A 21,953-nucleotide genomic window follows, 5' to 3' on the forward strand; every position below is an offset into this window, starting at 1 on the left:
TCATCCTTATCCCCTGTGTCAGGGAGAGAATCAAACAGCTCCTGTAGTTCATCTCCACCCATCAGCAGCATTACAGACCTACGCACCGCGCCATCTGTTTCCCGGGTGGCACAGAAGTAATTTTCTAAGCGATTTATCCATAATCGCCACCTGGGTGCAGCAGTAGCCGGGTCAATTAGTTGGCTAAATGGTGGCAAAGCAGTAAGTGATGAGTGAATACTATTATTCAGCTGTGCCGGAAGATGGGGGTTCCCTGGTGGCGGTGGAGGATTGGCATCGTCTTGTGGCGGGGCACTCATGTTTGCCCTCTCTCTCCTCCGCTGTATACAAGGGTGAATGTTCTCTCACTTTCCTTTCTCTTTTTTTTGTGTGTGACTGCCTAGTTGACTTGTATTCTATATGCTTTAATCATGCTCCTCCCTTCTTTCGTTTCTTTACTTGTTTTTTTTTTTTTTTTTTTATATGTGGCCACGTGTCCTCTTCATGCACGTCTCCTTCCTTTTCAATCAATAGTTTATTCGGTCCAAATTTAGGCCATTTTTAAAAGTAAACATACATACATAGAAATAAAAACCATAAACCAATGTATAGTAAAAGAAAGGATAAAAAGGGGTCGTATAGCTAAAATATTTCCATAAATAGTTGAAAAAAGAAGAATACTCAGGGTGGTCTCCGGATCTTGCCCTGTACATAATGCTGGACACTAAAATAATACTAATCAATTATTAAAAAGATAAAAACTGTTCTAGAACCAATCTAATCGATTATTAAAAAGATAAAAACTGTTCTAAGACCAATCACTATATAAAATCAGACATTAAAACTCCAGAAAATAGCACAGATTAAAAAAAAAGAAAGTTAAGAGGTCGGGCCATAAGGAATGGTACCCATGATTGGTCAGTTCTATTAAATAGATTGGTCAGAATAGGATATAACTTAGCATTTATAAAATTATATAGTTGTGGTAACCCACTAAACAGCATACTCGGGGATACAATCTAATATCCATGATAGGTCTCGGTTTTCGTTAGAGTCCCAGACTAATATGATCGAATGCTGGTTTACTGGCTGCTAGACCGCTCTTCAACTGATGGATTGGGATCTGAAATAATCCTGCTGCGAATTTTCCATGCTGCTGCCAAATATTTGGAAACAGAGCACACTGTCAGTATGGAAGTATCATATTTACATATTCTGAGTACACTATTGCGAGATGGCGAGGGCAGTGTTCTGCACAGAGGGGTAATCCACTTCCCTCGAGGACATTTATACAGAGGGCAAAAAAATAGAACGTGTTCATAAGTTTCCTTACATAGGTGACAGTTTATACATTTGTCCGATGGAGAACTGTTAGTCGACCAGCCGGCCGTGAAACTGTTGACTGACAATGTTCCGTACCTAAGTTGGAGTAATAAGGAGCGAGCGTGGGCTGGTATAGGGAGGTCCAGGAAGCTTTCAGACAGAGGAACATGCTTTACCAGCAGGAACTCTGCTGTCAGTCGACCTGAACTATTTGAGCCGAGGGATTCCTCATAGATCTTTTCCCAATAGTGGTCTTTGATCAGGCGTTTAGCATTGCCAGGAATCATCTCGGGATTCTCCCAATAATGGGATAGACTCAGTTTGGTCCATGCTGCTTTCATCTCCCTAAGCCACCGTACTTTTTCCCATCCATGACGAGGTGGCAGTAGTTCTTTAACTGCTGCCCTGTAGGGTTCGAGTTCATCCGTTTTCCATAGTCTGACCCAGTACAGGAGTGGTCTTAGATATGCTATGTCTTTGATACTGTGTAGACCCAGGTCCAGTCTGAGGGGGAGCATTGGTGTGCCCCTCCCCAGTCTGGCTATGTGTCTGAAGAAGTTATTTTCTTTGGTTTGAAGAGTATCCATTTGTCTGTGGGATCCCCAAAGTTCTGCTCCATACAGGGCCGCAGCACGGATTTGTACTTTGTATATTTCAGAGATGAGGATCAGAGGGGGGCTTGTTGCGGTGCTAGCTTTACGTCCTATTACTCCACATCTTTGGCTGATTGTTAATGCCCCTTTCCTTATAGCTGGATCCCAACCGCCCTTGTCAGATAGTCTGATGCCCAGATAATCATATTCCGTTACTCTCTTCACAAGGATTGAATCCATCTTTGTGTTTGCGCTGAGCTTCTTTTTCCTGGCGCTGTATATCATGAGTTTGGTTTTCTTAAGATTAATGTCTAACCCAAAGTCTCTGCAGTATGCACCGAACTGGTTGACCAGATTTTATATTCCCATAGATGATTTAGACAGAAGAATAGTGTCGTCTGCATAGAGTAAGCAAGGGACTTTGGTTCCAGCCTGCATGGGGGAGTCATTTGTGCAATTTACTAAGTACTTGATACAGTTATTAATATATAAAAGAAAAAGAGTTGGGGCCAACACACACCCCTGTCTGACTCCTCTCTCGATAGCCACTGGTTCAGTAAGATCACCATTCTTGCCATTCCTAATTTGGGCATAGGTATTCTCATGTAGTCGGGCGATAAGTTTCAAAAGGCCATGCGGGACACCCATGTTGGCTAGTGTCAGCCATAACTGATTTCTAGGGACCAGATCAAACGCGGCTCTAAGATCGATAAAAACTACATAAAGGTTACCCCCTCCTACTTCTACAGTATTCCATTTTATTGTTAGAAATCTTAGTACTTGATCTATGGTACTGATTGCTGGTCTAAACCCTGCTTGTAAATCAGAAATGGCATTGTTTTCCAAAATCCATTCCTCTAGACAAGACAAAGTTTGCTTTGCAAAAAATTTTTGGAAGTTGTCGAGTAAGGAGATTGGGCGGTAGTTAGCAGGGTTAGAGGGGTTGCCTTTCTTAAAAATGGGAACTATCTCTGCTCCTAACCAGGAGCTCGGAACAGGTGCTCCTGCAGCTATCACATTAGAGATGAGGTTTAAATATGGAGCCCAAACATCTGGGTCAGTCTTGTAGAGATCACCTGGTATTTTGTCAAGGCCGGGGGCCTTTCCCCATTTAAGTGAGACAATCGCAGCCTTGGTTTCTGCCAGGGAAAATTCAATTTTGGGGGTCTCAGTGGTCATGATGTGGGTCAGTTCCCTGGCGGTGGCACCAATGGTCCCAAGATATAATCGGGAAAAATGATCGGTCCACTCTACAGGGAGTATTGAGGTGCCAGGCAAACAGTTAGGTTCATCGCTGGCATCAGCCACCAATTTCCAAAATTTAGAGGTGTCGTTTATTTTAGCAGATTCCAGAAGGGAGACCCATCTTGATTCGTCCCATTTCCTACGGACTCTAGCTTGTTCCTGTTTATAGGCTTTCCTAGTTTCCCTTATAAAGTCTATCTGACCTCCTCTTAGAGCTCTCAGCAATTTGTGCTGTGCTTCTCTACATGCGGCGTTGAACCATCTTGCATTACATTTCTTTTTAGGTTCTCTCACCGACTCTTTGGTAAATAGATTTTTTAAGGAGTTAAAAAATTGTGTGTGGGCTGCTATAAGCCCACCACTATCTTCTGGAAATTGAGATATATGGTCCATATGATCTGCCAGCTGCCTATACGCCGTTGTCAAAATGGTTGTGTCAGTGTTCAGGGATTCCCATCTAACATTACGTCTATTGTTGGACAGTGCGAGCTGTTGTCCGTAGGTCTTGGGACAAGAGACTTCAGGAAGGGGTAATAAATTCCTAAGAGATAAAATCAGTGGTTCGTGGTCACTTTCCTCATGTTCTACAATGTTCATGTCGACCATATGGCCCCACAAGCGGATATCGAGCAAGATATAATCTATTTGGCTCTTCTGTGACCCGCGCCTAAATGTAGGGTGGAGATTAGGGTCCGAACGGGAGCGACCATTACAGGCCCGCAAGCCATGTGCCAGTGTAATGTCCATGACCTGGTGAGATAATCTATTAATTTTTGGTCTTTTACTTGACACCAGCTGGGGAATACCCCAATAAGCGTCTTCATCTTTATATAATTCCTGGGCCAGCGAGTAGGGTTCAAAAGTGGCATTAAAATCTCCAGCAATGAGAATAAAATGAGAAGGTGATTTATAAGTAAGAAAACTATCCAAAATAGTCAGTGCGTCGGACTCATACTTGCTGCCCAGACTCCTATTGTAAATATTAATTATTAAAAATGGTTTCTCTCTAAGGGATGGTATTAATAAACCCATTAAATCAGGGCAGCCCAAGTCAATTATTTCAATCCGACATTTAAAAGAGCAACTGAGCCATATTAGCAGGCCGCCTGAGGGCCTCCCTGAATTCGTCTTAATTGCTGGGACCCAGTAGCTTTTATAGCCAATTCTGTATTTGGGTTCCAGTGCCCATGTTTCTTGGAAAAGACATAGATTGTGTTCGTCTATAAATTTGCCCCCTTCCTTTTAATGGCACGCCCTCCTGGCAGCTGAATCGGAAATTCCCCTCACTCGGGGATCGCACGCGTCAATATCAGCTGATCGGAAATTCCCCTCGCTCGGGGATCGCACGCGTCAATATCAGCTGCTCTCCGGCAGCGAGGAGACGCCCCGAGGTGGAGCGATTGATCTCCACGTGGCGTTCTCTGTCTGGGGGCGGGGCGCGGCTCACTGTTACTGGCTTCCCCGGCCAGGAGGCCAACGTGCAGCGGGGCGCGGCTCACCTATACTGGCTTCCACGGCCAGGAGGCCAACGTGCACTTCCTCGTCCGACGCCGCAAGGCAGTCCGGTTCCCCCGGTCGCCTCCGTCGTTCCTCGCTCCACGGCCAACACGCACCAGGACTTCCACGGTACGTTACTTCTCGCGACAGGGCCTTAAGTCGATGTTAGATTTGCTGCGCGTGATGCCTCGACATCCCGCTCGTCGCCAATGTTAGTTTGGAGAAACATGCAGGCGAGCACACAAAACTCGGAGACAGTGCTTGGTTGCGTATACTCCGGAGACTGCGTCATCGCAGTTCCTCTTTTATTTATACCCTCGTGCTCCGTGCCCCTCCCGGACACGCAGAGCATGCTTACGCAAACAAGGAGAGCCCGCACGGCTCTCAATACACTCTTTACAGTACCCAACGACGACGTGTGCGTGCCTTTCGTGGCAAAGAAGGTGTCAGGGACGAGAACGCGTATAACTCTACGCGTCCTACTGTTTGAACATTTTGTCTTATTATCAGAACGTTTACACCGCAGGCAGGTTGTTTCTTCAGTGGGCAATAACATCTATATACAGTGCCGGTACAAGTGAAACTGGGAGAACCAACGCAAGTAAGAACCCAGTGATTAAGTCTCTGTCTCTAATGAAATGCAGGTCACCTTTTCGTTTTGGTACAGTGGGACCTTGGAAACGTGACTTCATTTTTGACTGAATCTTCCCAGAAGCAATCATTTTTTAAATAAATATCTTGGGATGACATCAGGCATTGTTTCTTTCCTAATATTTATTATATATTTTTTTAAAGTTTTTATTTCTTTTTCTCTACCGAATGCAATTTGCTTTTTTGTGCTGTTGAAACCCCTCTGTACTGCTGTTCAACTATATATATATATATTTTGTTTCATGCATAAAATACGTTCAGATATGCGGATGCCTAGTTCACTTACCTCGCTTCTGTGCATATGACTCACAAACTGAAGACAGCAAGTGCATGGCACTTCTCTTGCCCAGGATATTCAAAGATATGAAATACAGTTTGTTCAGTGAGCCAAGACATCTGGGGCCATATTACATGAGTGTTCCAGGAGCGCAATGGACACTTGTGTCAGTTTCTTGCACCCCATGGAATTTTTGTATTATAGAAGGAGCCACAGATGTCTGGGGGCTTGGGGATCAAGAATTACCGGCAATAGTGTGCACTGTCTCTGTCTGCCCCTGGAGCAACAAATTACAGACAATGGCGACAATCTGGTTAAATGTGATTAACTCTTGTCTCAGAATCAACTGAAGCTCCTAAATCTTATCTTTATTTTTGTTTTGTGGCAGCTTCCTGAGTGAGCAACATAAAGAGACAGACATCGACAGCTTCATCACCGACCACTATTGCTAAACGCTTTTACAGAAGAAGCAAATTACACAATTAGCAACTCAATGCATGCACCTCTCTCAGCGTGTTTGGTGATGTGTCTCGGAATGAGATGGTCATCATTACATACCAAGGAGGATTGCAGATGGAGGGTTAACGGTAGTTATCCAGTGCCTCCCTGCTCTTTCAGTACCCCTCTCAGTTGCTTCAGGTTAATCATGAGGTATGTACCACTACTGCAGCCTCAAGGGCTTCTAATGTGACTGTACATGAATGAAAACACGTTTGCATTATCTGCTCAATTCACAGAACTTAGACCTGTTCTAGACCCCAGGAGTATATTGAAATGGAAACAATCAATTTAACCAAATGTTTTCTTCTTTAAGAGAAGAAAATTTGATTCCCCTCCCCCAAGTATCCTCTATCAGTCAGGGCAAATATACTGGCAATTTGCCTCAACTGATACAGGAATTAGAGAATAAGGAACATTTCAGAGTTTCACTTATGAGTAAGTGGTAGGATCAACCCTGATATTTGTTGATTATTGCTAAGGAAGCAGTCCTGGACCCTTTCTAAAATGGGCCCCTTCATCCTCATTGTTCGTTAACTAAATATTTGGCTTGAGTCTTCACTTTGAAAATATATCTAGAGTGACAGAAAACAAAAGGTAGGTGAGTGGCTGGTGGCCAGCATATCAGTGGTCACATAAGGGACACCAAACCATAAGAACGGCCATCTATCCTCAAGATGGTGTACAAAGCCTAGGAAAGACATGCATGCAATAATGTAGACCACAGTCTGACATTAAAATAAGCATTGGCAGTGCCAATACGTCTGGCTTTAAGAGGACACTGTAATGCAAGGTGAAGCATTACAAGTAGATATTATAGGAATCAATATATATTTGTGTGGGAGCAAAAACTGTTGAATAATATTGGTGTAGGTTAAAAGGTCAGATGACTAAACAATTGAGTCTCTAGTTCCACATATTTGCACCCTGTCCAAGTAGGGACCACATTATTGGTCAGGGAAAGTAAGTTAAACTCCCTAAATTTCCCTGTGCTCACCCTCTGGTAGCTTGGCACAGAGCAATCAGGCTTAACTTAGGAGGTAATGTGTAAAGTATTTGTGCAACACACACAGAGTAACACAATGAAAACACCACAAAAAGTCTCAACACCATGACAAAAAATCAAATAGGTAGAACTCAAGATATGAATTTTTAAAGATTTAATCATAAAGAGTGCTTAGAAGTCACTAGCGGTCAAAAGGTTACTTGAGGTTGTGAGGGACTGGTGCAAATCCAAAGTTCAGGCCAACTGCAATGGAGGGTAGGCTGGCTACAGAACCCATGCAGCGTCGGATGAAACAGTACTTTTGATGGAGCTAAGCACTGATATTGAGGGCACGATGCGTCAGTATTTTCCACGCAGTCAGGCCACTGCATCGTCATTTGGTTCAGCTGAAGTAAATGTGATGCATCGTTGTCAAGCTGTGCAGAGTGTTATTGTCTGGGCGCGGAGGTTGTGAATCAGCTGTCATCAAACAGCCTCTGCGTTGCAGGAGCGTTGTGGCAGAATTTCTTATGTACATGAGGTGATATCAGTTTTTGACAAAAATCGACTGCAGAACCCATTTCTGAGGTCCGGGACTGGAGAGGGAACCTCAGGCAAGGGTAAGACTCACAGATGGCATAGTCCAGCAGCAGGAGAGTGCAAGAGGTCTTTGATGTCCCTGAAACTGCAGTGGAATAGGGGGCAAGCCAGCAAGCCCTTGGAGTCACTCTGGATTCAAAAGGTTGGGTACAGTCGTTGTCCTCAGCAGGGCAGAGATCAGCAGGCAGCAAGTCAGCTCAGCAAAGCAGAGAAGCAGTTCCTGGAACAATCCGTTCAGGCAAAGTGTCAATCCTCACAGCACACCAGTCTTTACTCCATCAGAGTTCTTCCCAAGTCCACATGTGTACTGATTTGGTGGGATCTGAGACCCAGTACGCATACCCAACTGTGACTTTGAAGTGGGGATGACTTCAAAGCAGCTCTTTGAAGTGCACAGGGACCCCCTCTTCTTACCCCTGGCTGCAAACAAGCAGTATGGGGTAATCCGCCCTTTGTGTGAGGACAGGCACTTCCCTATTGAAGTGTAACTGCTCGCTCCCCTATACTCTTCCAGCTCTGGAAGGACCATCAGAATGCAGATGAGGCCTTTGTCACACCCACCCTTCCTATGTTTGAGGCTGTCTAGAGGGAGTGCACAAAGTGTAGCTGTCACCTAGCCCAGACATCTATTGGAGACAGGCGTCAAGGCACACAGAGCAGTAAGAGCTGAGAAATGCCCACTTTCTAAAACTGCCATTTCTAAAATAGTAATGGTAAATGGTAAATCGGACTTTACCAGTAAAGAGGATTTATCATTATGTTAGAAATGGGGTCTTTGGTTGGCAGTCACGTTACCCCTGACCAAGCAAGGACTCTCACTCTAGTCAGGGTGTGTCACACACAATCCAAATTATCCTGTGCCCACCCTTTGGAAGCTTGGCACTGAGCAGTTAGGCTTAACTTAAAAGGCAACGTGTAAAGTATTTGTGCAATAAATAATGCAATAACACAGTATAGCACCACATAAATACACCACACAGTGTTTAGAAAAATATATAATAATTATCTGATAAGATGCAGGTTGCAACGATTAAAATGCAATAAGAATACGTTGAGATATCTTTGTAAAAGTGATATAAAGTGTCTTAAGTCTTTTAAAAGTAATCAAAGTCTCTTTCAAGCACAAAGTACCTGGTTTGCGTGCAAAATCTCCGCAAGGAACCGCTGAGGAGGAGATGCCTGGAAACAAAGGGGTGTGCGTCGATTTAGTTTTCATGCAGGGATGGCTATGCGTCGATTTCCGGTGCTCTGCCATGGATCCCCTTTGGGTTGCGGGGTTTTCAGACGCGTGGATTTCCTGCGGTGGCAGGATGAAGTCACAGGAGCTGCGCCTGATTCGGTGGGCGTTGCGTTGATTTTTCTACCGCACCTCAGGCGCTGCGTCAATTCCTTCCTGGAAGTCGGGCTCTGTCGTTCCAGCTCACCTGTGCGTCGATCCGGTGGGCCGTGCGTCTAATTTCCGGTTGCTACACTGCCGATTCCTTGATCTTCTCAATGCAAAGTCGGGCTGCGTCATTCTGGTTCGGCGTGCAGTGAATTTTTCACTGTGATGCAGGCTGTGCATCGTTTCTGGCAGGCTGTGCATCGAATTTCGCCGCAGAAGGAGTCCTTCTTGTAGAGATGAAGTCTTTTTGTTCCTGAGACTTCAGGGAACAGGAGGCAAGCTCTATCCAAGCCCTTGGAGAGCACGTCTTCACCTCAGCAAGAGAGCAGCAAGGCAGCAGTCCTTCACAGAAAGCAGACAGGTGAGTCCTTTGGGCAGCCAGGCAGTTCTTCTTGGAAGGATACAGGTTCTGGTTCAAGTTTCTTCTCCAGGAAGTGTCTGAGTTGGTAGGAGCAGAGGCCCTGTTTAAATACCCAAATGTGCCTTTGTGTGGGGGAGACTTCAAAGAGTGGCTTAGAAGTGCATAAGGTCCCCTTTCAATTAAATCCTGTCTGCCAGGGTCCCAGTAGGGGGTGTGGCAGTCCTTTGTGTGAGGGCAGGCTACCGTCCTTTGACACGCAAGTGTCAGGCCCTCCACCCTGCCAGCCCTGGAAGACCCATTCAAAATGCAGATGTATGCAAGTGAGGCTGAGTATCCTGCGTTTGGGGTGTGTCTGAGTGAATACACAAGGGAGTGTCAACTAAACCCAGCCAGATGTGGATTGTAAGGCACAGAAGATTTTAAGTGCATGGAAATGCTGATTTTCTAAAAGTGGCATTTCAAAACTAGTAATATTAAATCCAACTTCACCAGTCAGCAGGATTTTGTATTACCCTTCTGGCCATACTAAATACGACCCTCCTACTCCTTTCAGATCAGCAGCTCAAACAATATATGATGGCAGCCCCAATGTTAGCCTATGAAGGGAGCAGGCTTCTCAGCAGTGTAAAAACAAACTTAGGAGCTTTACACTACCAGGACATGTAAACTAAACAGGTACATGTCCCGCCTTTTGCCTACACAGCACCCTGCCCTATGGGTTACCTAGGGCATACCTTAGGGGTGACTTATATGTAGAAAAAGGGGAGTTTTAGGCTTGGAAAGTACTTTTAAAGCCAAGTCGAATTGGCAGCATAACTGCACACACAGGTCTTGCAATGGGGGGCCTGAGACCAGGTTAAGGGGCTACTTAAGTGGGTGGCACAATCAGTGCTGCAGGCCCACTAGCAGCATTTAATCTACAGGCCCTGGGCATATATAGATCACTTTACTAGGGATCTATAAGTACATTAAATAATCCAATTGGGTATGATCCAATGTTACCATGTTTAAAGGGAGAGAGCATATGCACTTTAGCACTGGTTAGCAGTGGTAAAGTGTGCAGAGTCTTAAAACCAGCAAAGACAGTATCTAAAAAGTGGAGGGAGGCAGGCAAAAAGGTAGGGGTGACCACCCTAAGGCTGTCAGATCTAACAATTATCATTCCAATTATATTAAACATAATGTAGCCACTCCTTTCTGATCAGGAATTACAACTTAAAAGTATATTAAGGAGTTCCCAATGCTAGTCTATGAGGGGAGTGGGCCTCACAGCAGTGAAAAATGACTTTGGACATTTTTCACTGCCAAGATTTGTAAAACTTAGAAGTACATGTCCTGCCTTTTACTTACATGGTACCCTGCCCTCTGGGCTACCTAGGGCCTACCGTAGGGATGACTTCTATACAATTGAAGAGGAGTTTAAGGCTTGGCAAGAGGTTTTAAATGCCAAGTCGAAGTGGCAGTGACTTTGCAATGACAGGCGTGAGACATGTTTAAGGGCTACTGAAGTGGGAGTCACAATCAGTGCTGCAGTGCTGTAGCATTTAATTTACAGGCCCTGGGTGTATGGTATACCACTTTACAAGTACATTGACTGTGCCACTTGTGTTTATACCAATGCTACCATGTTTATGGGAGAAGCACATGCACTTTAGTACTGATCAGCAGTGGCAAAATGCTCAAGGTCCTAAGGCCAACAAAAAGATACAGCAAAAACAGGAGGTAAAAGGTAAAAAGTATGGGGGGAGACCACCCTAAGGCTGTCAGGTCCAACACAGTCGCACTGTCAACACAAACCTAAAACTCTAGTTAATGATGCCTTTGTCTCATATGTGCCGCTGCCTGAGAAAAACAGCATATATTAACTATGAATGACACTTTAAAAACTTTAATAACATTACAATATCATGTGTGTGCCCCTGAAAGTTGAACAATAGGGAGCTAGATAAAGAAACAACATGATCACAGCTGTGTGAAGGGTAAGAACTTTTTTGTGGAAGCATACAACTTCTGCCTAATCAAAACATGTACTCCTGCCCAACATGTGGGTGGAGACAAAGCCCCTCTTCTAGTGGTTCTTACATAATTGTCTGATGACAGCTGCCCTGTCTACCCAGGCCATTAAAATGGGACAGATAAAATGGAAGTGGGCATCAGCAAAACCTAGGGACAAAAATGCAGTGCTAGTAATTAATGTGGTTGACCACCAAAAATCCCCAAACTCAACAGTTCTCCTACCAGGTAAACCAAACCCTGATTCAGTGATGTGTACAGGTCACCGAAGGTGTGACTCCTGTCCTTTTTTGTCATGTGGAACCTCCTCAGACAAACATTTCTATTTTGATCATTTGTAACTAAAGCTACAAATGGTTAGCCCCCAATGATTTCTTTGCAGGGAGACCACCTTGTGATTCTCATGCATGCCTCCCACATGCCAGTCTGCATTTGCAACAATTTTTGCACAAGCAATAAAATACATCTTGCTCAAAGCATAATTAAAGAATTACCAAGTTCCCCTACTTGAAATGTAAAATTGCACGTGGCCCACTTCATAAGTTTGGCAACACCTACTTTTGTAGAGGAAGCCATAATTGCTCTTAGTCTTACAATGAGAGAACAATCTTAAGCTTGAGGCGTTTGCTTGAGGGAGAGGTTTCTATATGTTGTATTAGCAATTTCTTGCTCATAGATTATCAGTTTGTATGGCAGTAAAGCTGCCTTCTGCTGGTATGTTATGTACTATTCCTTAAATGTTTTGATTTTGTTAGGAATTTTACAAGTACCTCATTGCTATGTGAGACTAATAAGGTTTAGTTCTTACGATGCTTGTCCTTTGGCTGCATATACCATTCCTTTCTTTTAAAGGCAATGCACCATTATCTTCTGCAGAAGTCAGGCTATTTTGTGGCTGTTCTTTGGCTACTCAATGTTATGCTTCATCAACCTTTGTTACTTCATGAACCAGAACGCTATGCGCTGTACTTTCACAAGGAAAGGAACTAGCATCATGTGGGAACTACTTTTGTGCTGTGATATCATAAGTAGACACTTGTTTGCTTGTGTTCCGGCTCAGGGAGAATCTGGCTTGGCAGTTCTGACTAAATTGTTCTTATTGGAGCAGAGTCAAGGCAAATTTTCATGTAGCTTGGTCCAAACTAAGGTGGCATGTTAGGCAAAAGAACAATGGGTTGGAATGCTACCCAGAGTGATTGAAATGGATAGACATATTTCAACCAATCCTCCCATCACCTTTTGTGTGTTTGAGCTACCGCCCTAAGTGGCAAGGGTACGCCCTGATGTGGGTCCCTGGTTTCCCTGTTTCACTGGCACTAACCTACAGCCTACCGAAGAGCCCCAATCAGTGCAAAATCAATCTTGGGTTATTTGTGTTCTGGTTCAGGGCTTGGCTTGGCAGTTTGGGCTGGACTGTTTCTTTTCAAGCAGGTTCAAGACTAATTTGCATTCAGCCAAGTCCTAACTGAGGTGGGATGGGGGGCATAAGAACAATGGCTTGAATGCGATTACCAGTGGTTAAACTTATTGTAAGCATTCCCATGATCACCTTTTGTGTGTTTGTTGGCCAGACACTGGCACCTGGAAGAGACAGTGCAGGGTCAAGTACTGTCAGTAACGGTTTTCATTTTGTTTAATTGATTATTTGGTGCTGGTACCCAAAGAAGAGGTGACAGCTTCAAACCATCTGCTTGGATTGCTCTATTGAGACCCATGTAATAATGAATGCATCACTGTACCAGAAACTACTTGTGTGGAAGCCTTCATGATGATGTAAGGAGCGATACTGCATTCAGCTAACCAACACGTTAAGAAGACGTGCTTTATTTTTTGATTATACAAAAGTTTTATTTAAGCCATCAGTTTATCGGCATAGAAGAAAAAAATAATTCCTCTTGCTTGCCAGTGCCAGAGAAGTGCAAAAAAATGCTATTTGTTATCAGGACTGGCTTGACAGTGCACTTGTCTGCAAGGTCTGTTCTTCCACATTCTTTAAAATAAACAAAGTAGGCTCCGCACATAATAGACTTTCTCACATCAAGCTATTGACTGTATGAGGTATCATCACTCCATGTGGAAAGTGCTTCCACTCGAGTGAACGATGTATACATGAAAAGTAAATCAATCGTCTTGTTTTTTGTCACATTCAATTCTTCATCTACTCTATGCATTCTATACTGAAAACAATTAATGTCTGCTACTTTTCTCCCAGCATTGGCAAATCTAATAGGTTTAGCTTTAATGTGCTACACAATATTTTTCAATGCCTGTGTTTACTTGAGGCATCACATTAAAGCCAGACCTATTGGCTTTGCCCTCATTAATTTCCAGGATTTATGTAGTGCTGTAAACCATGTATCTCGAGCCTCTGCCCATGAACAATAGCCGGAGATGCATTTGCAAATCTGGACAACTCTAACTCTTGTAAAAAATCTTTCAAAGCATTACCCGAGTCAGGAGTTCGAGGCCCTCCTCCACCCGCAGGCTTCTGCCTGCGCCTCATCCCTGGTGTCAAGTGGGAGAGCTCTGCTCTCCTAATAGGCTACCTTCTGCCTCTCTATTCCTTTTGCTTTGCTTTGCTCTGCTTCACTACTGTCCCTTAGTGCTCCTTTTCCTCGTTTCTCTTTCACTCCGCTCTCTCTCTCACTTTTGCTCTCCCCCTCTCTCTCGCTCCCCCACCGCTGCTGCCCCTGGGCCCTGCCCCCTGCCCCCTTTTTCAGCCCGGCCCCTTTTTTTGCACTGTTTTTCATCCCCCTCCCAGCTTTCCTCTCCTCCACCCCACCTCCCTACTTAATGGCGGCCGCTGCGTGGCCGCACAGCGAGTGCACCGCAGGTGAGCCGGAAGCAAGCCTGTCTGTGCCCGTCCGCGCCAAGACCGCGCCCAGCTCCAGAACCTCTGGCTCCCGTCCCCTCCACTGTTGCCACACATGTCTTCAGTACGATGCCGCCCCTCTGCACTTTAAACAACAGCCGCTCCCCAGCCTTCCTTCAAGCCTCCCCGCAGACCACCCACGGACCCTTCTCCTGTCGGAACTGCACCTTCACCAGCCTCCATGCCAACGACCCACCCACCAAGGCAGGACGCAACCATCTCAGCTGTATCCTCCTCAATATCCGCTCCGTCCACAAGCACGCAGTAGAGCTATGGAATCTATTCGACTCAGCTTCCCCAGACGTCACCTTCCTCACCGAGACCCCTCCTCAGCGCCTGACATCGCCATAGCCACCCCGGACGGCTACAAGATCACCCGCAGGGATCGCTCCAACAAACCAGGAGGAGGCATCGCTGTGATCCACAAGAAAACCCTCAGGATCACGACCAACACCAAAGACACCCTCAGTACCGCCGAACATCTGCACTTCCAAATCCACACTGACCCAAACACTACCCTCCGAGGGACCCTCATCGACAGGCCCCCCGGCCCACGACAGCAGTTCAGCGACTCCATTATCGACATCATCAGCACACACGCTCTTGCATCCACAGACTACATACTCCTCAGGGACTTAAACTTCCACCTCAAGAACACCAACGACAACAACACTGCCACCCTGCTCGACAACCTCTCCAACCTCGGCCACAAACAGCTCATCAGGACACCAATCCACTCCGCAGGATGCACACTCAACCCTATTTTCTCAGCCAGCAATCATGTCTCTTTCAGCCACATCACCGAACTCCCCTGGACAGACCACCGCTGCATCCACTTCTCCTTCAAGAATCCCACAACACATCACCACCCACAACGGATCCCCCACCGCAGTTGGAACAAGATCACCGAAGACCAACTGATCGCAACCCTCTCTCAGAACCCACCCATCGACACTGATGCAGCTGCCCGCAACTTCAGGCAATAGGTCAACACCTGTGCCAATACTCGCCCGCCAATCAAGAATCCCTCCAACAGATGCACCGACAGAAAGGCCTACTGGTTTACCGCCGACCTCCACGGATCTAAGCAAAGGTGCCGAAGACTCAAAAGTAAGTGCCACCAAGATCAGACTCTGGACAACCTCACAGCCTTCAAAAATGCCATCCCCAGACACCACCAACTCACCCGAGCCGCAAAGAGAACCGACTTCAAAGACCGAATCAACAACAACGCATACAGCCACAAGGAGCTCTTCAATGTCGTGAAGGAACTCTCCAACCCAAGCTCCAACACCAATGCCATCCCAAGACCTCTGCAACTCCCTTGCCTCCTACTTCCACTGCAAGATTGCAGACATCCACAACAGGTTCAGCACCCAGACCCCCCCCGGCAACCACCAACACCACAGATTCACCTTCGACTAACCTCCTGCTCTCCTGGACCCCCATCAAAATCATGAACACCATCCACTTCAGCTCTCCATCTGACCCCTGCCCTCACCACATCCTCAACAAAGCAAGCTCCGTCATCGCACCCCAACTACGGAAGATCATTGACTGCTCCTTTGAGTCCGCCACCTTCTCAGAGACCTGGAAACGCGCTGAGATCAACACCCTCCTCAAAAAATCCAAGGCAGACCCAAAGGACCTCAAGAAGTACCAGCCTATCTCCCTGCTCCCCTTCCCGGAAAAAGTCATTGAGAAGGTGGTCAACAGACAACTAACCCACTTCCTCAAGGAGAACCGCAGCCTGGACCCTTCCCAATCCGGATTCCGCAGCAACCACAGCACTAAAAACACCCTCATCGCTGCCACCATTGACATCAGAACCATAATGGACGGCGGCGAAACCGCGGCCCTCATCCTCCTGGACTTCTTGGCAGCGTTCAACACCGTCTGCCACCACACCCTATGCTGACGCCTCAGCAATGCTGGAATCCACGACAGAGCCCTGGACTGGGTCCCCTCCTTTCTCACTGGCAAAACCCAGAGAGTCCACCTCCCCCATTCTGCTTGGAGACCACCAAAATCATCTGCGGCGTACCTCAGAGTTCGTCCCTCAGCCCGACCCTCTTCACCGTCTACAGGGCCCCGTTCACTAACTTCGCCCAATCCCACATCCTCAACATCATCTCATACGCTGACGACACCCAGCTGATCCTATCCCTCACCAAGGGCAACGCCAGGACCTACCTTCACGAAGGAATGAAGGTCATCGCCGAATGGATAAAGAGCAGCTGCCTCAAACTCTATTCTGACAAGACGGAAGTCCTCATCTTCGGCTCCACCCCCTCTGCATGGGATGACTCCTGGCGGCCTGTCACTCTCGGAACCACTCCTACTCCTACCAACCATGCACGCAACCTTGGATTCATCTTGGACCCCTCACTATCCATGACCCAGCAAGTCAACACCATCTCCTCCTCCTGCTTCAACACCCTTCGCATGCTCCAAAAGATCTACAAATGGATACCCTCCAAAACCAGAAGAAAAGTCACCCAAGCCCTCGTAAGCAGCAAGCTGGACTACGGCAATGCCCTCTATGCAGGAACCACGGCCAAACTCCAGAAGAGGCTGCAACACATCCAGAACGCCTCTGGATGCCTCATCCTGGACATCCCCCACCACTGCCACATCACAGACCATCTGACCCGCGCTCACAAAGCACTGCACAACACCGGACAAGAATACCTCAATAGACGACTCTCCTTCTACACCCCGGCCCGGCCTCTCTGCTCCGCCGACTTCACCCTCGCACCCATCCCACTCGTCCGCAGAACTACAACTGGTGCTAGATCATTCTTGCATCCTCGCCACCAAAACGTGGAGCACTCTTCCCACCCACCTGCACCAGACCAAAGACCTCCTTAACTTCAGGAAACTTCTCAAGACCTGGCTGTTTGAGCAGTAGCAGCACCCCCCCTTCTCCCTCCTCCCCTCCTCAGTGCCTTGAGACCATCATGGGTGAGTAGTGCGCTTTAGAAATTCCTGATTGATTGATGTTTGTCCCTTAAACCAGCACAGAAGTTATAATCTGAAAGTATGTTTGTTTTAGCACTTACCAATTAAATCAATACTTAAATTGTTTCAAACATTTTTATTTCATGTATACATTGCTTGACAAATAGGAAATTACCATAACCGTGTGTGAATTATTAAAGTTTAAGACTGTAAAGTACAGTGCACAGTGTTTATTACTAAACATAATGAAACAAAATTAAACATGCACTTCTTACCAGCTGTTCACATTGGGTATACTTTTGCCTCTTGGCCATGTCCAGTGCTGATTCGCCATCCTCATTTCCTGTGTACAAACACAATCAAGATATGGAAGGGTTGCCTGAGTCCATCTGTCAGAACCAAACACACACAACCCAAACCCACACAGAAATCCATCCATCAAAGCACAAATTTAGTCCAAGTGCATTAATTAGAGCACTTTACACGAGCACCAGATTACATTACACAAGATCAGATTCGTTTTTTGTCAGGCAGGTGGAGATTAAGGGCTTGTTTAGAGTTTGGCAGATGAGTTTCTCCATCAGAAACATGACGAATACCCTGTCTGCCTAATAAATAATGTGCATTATATCCCCTCCCTGGCACTTGTAAGAAGGCAGATGGGATATCTGTCACCCTGTGACAGAGTAAGCTATCTGCGTAACTCTAAATCAGGCCCTAAGTGATTTACCCAGAATTACAGAATGTTGATCAGGTGCCAGGACTCTAATCGGAATCCCCAGTTCCATGGTCAATTGCTCTGGCAACTAGGCCATATCTTCTGCATTATAAACCACTTGTTATGAAGGAGACAGATGAGTAAGGAAAGTAGGTAACATCCTGCAAATGGAGTGATAGCAAGTCCTGTAAATTCTTTTCAAATTCCTCGATGAAAAGGGGCCATCTTGATAGCTCAAGAAAATCACCACACGTTGTTTCTTTCTGAAGTGTTTTATCTGGGGCAAGGAAGAGAGCAAGGTCTTTGTGACTGGCGAGCTAGCATTCACAAACACACATTTTAGTAAAACTTGAAATACGCATAAGACAACTATACTAGTTTGATCCAGAGTTTCAAAGTGTGGTGCAGTGGAGTACCAAAAAGGTTTTGCAAGGGCAGCAGATTCTGTTTCTAGAGTCCTTTTAATGACCTGCATTGTTTTAATTACCTTAACAAGCTGAGACATACCTTTGAAGATCCATCAAGCAAAACCCAAAAGAATCAGCTGCCTGTGCTTAATGGTAAGGCATTCAGATTCAAAACACTTCACAAAAAATATAGCAAACCAGGCATGAATACAGGAACTGGTGAAAGTTTGAGAATAATTATTACTGAAGGATGAAGACTTCAACCAGGAGGTCATCCGGAATTAAAATCTTGTACAGAAGCCTGAAGGCTTCCAGTAGCCGATAAAGGAGGGACTAAAATGAATAAGCAACACTTCTTGAGGGTGCTGCTAGCTCTCCCATAACCAAGGCTGCATCTCCATACACTCTCTACTCAGGAACAGGACTATGGTGCTGCTGAGGATTTGCAATCTGATTGGAACATACCCTTATACCAGCTCTTACTGAAGAGAATTGATCAGGAAAATAAACCAGGTGACATTTCTTTAAAGTCAGGTGGATGAGACATTGGCTGGATCACACCAAGAAGAGAAAAAAAAAACAGTCTGCTCACAGATGTGAGAAACTCTGGTGGTGTAAAGTAAAACCTCTGTGAAGATAATCTTAAGTCTTTTAAATGGTACCTCAAGGACACCTCTGGCCGTAACTTTAGGATGGTGAACTTGTGGTCAAAGGTCCGCATTTTCTAATAGAGATCTATGTGCAGCATCACCTATTGTCACTAGGTGCAACTTCTGGAAACTGTAGATGCTAAATGACAAGGTTATCACTGTTGGTGCATCCTGTCACTCCCACAGCTAGAACACTCTGAGATTGGAATGGAGATGTGCGAAAAGAAAAACAAGGCAACAGACATTTTCCATTCCTGGACCTGAACTCTGGAAAAGCATCGCTGTATCCTTCTGGACTACCTCTCCCCTGCTCCAATTTAGGAAACAGATGAAGACTCACCTCTTTAAAGTATGCTATAATCAGTGTGTAATTTGTAAAAACAAATGTGCCGGTGCCCAAAGCTCTCCTTTGAAACAAGTGGCTGCTGCATTTAAATGTGCGAGCACAGAATACTGAGGCAGCATAATCCTAAAGCAATCTTGGGTCTCTTTAATCCATTTACAACCACTCTCTGCCCCTTCAGCTCACTCTTGCAACTTTATCCCTTTGTGACGCTTTGTCGTTTTTCTCTTCTTCTGTCTTTCACAATAGTATCTTCTGCTCGCTGTAAGTGCTGGCCCTTAAAAATAAGTGCCGGTGCCCGCAACGGAAACCACCAGCTCAAATTAAGCACTGGCTACATCCAGGTAACTAACATTCCACCTCCAGTCTCATAGCCCAGCAATACAAAAGGAAGGGCGTCATAGGAATGAGGAAAATTAACTCTGCCTTGTTTAATAGCACAAAACAGCCTTATTCTGAGTACAATGAACTCGGCAAACACCTTGAGCCTTGATGTGGTTGCAGCTGCTCACAATTGATAGCTATGCCGATGTCCTTATTCACTCAATAACAGTACTTCTACTATACAATGTATAGCATCCCCACATCCTGAGGGCGGGAGCAAAAAAGGGTATAAATAAAGGATGGAGTGGTTACTCGAGGCGAGACAGAGCAGCATACCTGTGTGCATGTCTATTTATTGTATTGGCGCTGCTTGAGGCATCGAGGGCAGCAGACACCACATTGGTGAAAAGGACGATGGTGACCTGTGTCTGCCGGGGCAACCACGTTCTGGTATGCAGCACGACCTGAAATTCAGCGGTCTATCTGGCCGCAACACCATCAGTGTGTGGACCTGATGAGCTAAGGTGTTCTGCTGGCGGGGGGAGGAAAGAAGCCCCACGGAAGCAAGGCAGCAGTATTCCTGATAGGCAGGCCCATGAGCCCCATCAATATGAAGCTTGTCTCTGACACCTGCCCCTCTGCAGTGCATCGCGGCAGCTGTTTGCTGGTGTGAGACTTTGGGCCGCATGCATGTGTGTAGCCCAGTGCTACTTGTGGAGACTGTACCAGTGCCAACACGCAGCTGGAAAGTGTACCACACCAGATCCAGTGGTTGACCTTGTGATGCTGTGGCAATGGCCTGTGCTGCCTCAAGGCACTGAGGCTGATGGAGAGGCCCCAGTTGGGGCTTAATGTGCACGGGATTTCCCCTCCCCTGGAAATCTGCCACAATAGGGAGGGTACAGTAATTGGAAAGTATGAAGATCGGACACACATGTTGGTGCTGTGGGAAGCCCTCCTACCATGAACAATACTGGAACAGCAAACCATGGATGCATTAAAGAGAGTCATTTCAATAAAGCACCTTTGAAGCATCTCACTGCTGAATCAGGCAAAGTGGTGTGACAAGGACAATTGCTAAACAGATTGCAAGAAGCTCTGGGTGGCTTACACACCAGAGCAAGGTGTGAAGATTGTGAGTATTACCTGTGGTAACCGTCAGAAGTTGCGCATACCAGGTACAAGGCATCCCACCAATCTGCCTCAAGGATAGTGACCACAATAACGTCTGGTGCTTGCACACGATACACACAATGTCGCAACAGTAGAGGAATCTTGCACTGATTGTCCCTGCACATTGCGCTCACTCCTCAGTCACAGCAATGCCACCATTCAGCCAGCTGGTAGACCTGACCACGGTTTTCCTGTGAAAGCGCCAATGAATCAAGTGGCTGCAGCACTATTTGTGTGCTACGCATCAAACTGATAGGGTGGTGAAGAGGTCGATGATGCTCCACATCAGAGGTGCAGAACTATATGACCTGAGTCGAACATCTCCCTGGGTGCCCAACATAGGCACAGCACAGGAAAAAGCACATTCAAGGTGTGGGAGCGTGAATCATCACTTCAATAAGGTGTGTTGCAGTAGTGGGCAGAATACAGGTGTTGCGCACAGAGGAAAAGGGAGATTGAGCTCATGACAGCTGTCGCTGGAAGAAGAGGAAGCTGAAAGTCCTGCAAATTGAGCTGACCCACTGTTCATCCCGATGATGATGATGACAAATAAAGTGTTCACCATCTCATTCATTGGCAGAGAAGGTAACTGTAGGTGGCCCCCACTGATGTGCATGGTTGACACCAAATCACAGAGATAATTGACACAGCTGCCTCTGTCAATGTCAAGGACAATTCAGCAAGATCGTGCCATGGCCCAGACTAGCACTGACCTAACAAAAATCTACAACTCTGTGGTCACTGAGTCATTGTTATTGAGAGCAATCATAGAGGTCATGGTGAAAAGTAGAGGGGAGTCAACATGAGCTCAGTTTCATGCAACCAAAGGTGACACCGGCACTTTACTTTGATGCTACACTGCCAAAGGCCTCAAGCTAATTTTCTTTGTGCGCAGGTACATGAAGATTGGGCTGCGAATATCCAGTAAGAGTTTCCCCAGCTGTTGAAGGGCTAGGGTGTTTGAAAGGCCTTAAGGTAAAGGTGCACATAGACCATACTGTGAGACCTATGGCTCTCTGACACAGGAAGGGGCCATTCCAACTGCGCCGCTGGTGGAGAGAAAAAAGGACCAACTTGAACAAGGGTTAATTGTGAAAGT

At 46.0% G+C, this 21,953-nt stretch overlaps 1 protein-coding gene across 1 annotated transcript in view; it reads right to left on the reverse strand.

The window, feature by feature from the left end:
• Window positions 1-21,953, reverse strand: part of LOC138304104 (arf-GAP with SH3 domain, ANK repeat and PH domain-containing protein 1-like) — a 1,221,419-nt gene that overhangs the window by 256,921 nt on the left and 942,545 nt on the right. Inside the window, exon 21 of the mRNA XM_069243851.1 lies at window positions 17,515-17,582. Within this exon, the coding sequence (XP_069099952.1) occupies window positions 17,515-17,582 (68 nt within the window). The remainder of the gene's footprint in view (window positions 1-17,514; window positions 17,583-21,953) is intronic.

The sequence above is a fragment of the Pleurodeles waltl genome, chromosome 7, assembly GCF_031143425.1.
Source record: "Pleurodeles waltl isolate 20211129_DDA chromosome 7, aPleWal1.hap1.20221129, whole genome shotgun sequence".
NCBI classification, from domain to species: Eukaryota; Metazoa; Chordata; class Amphibia; order Caudata; family Salamandridae; genus Pleurodeles; species Pleurodeles waltl.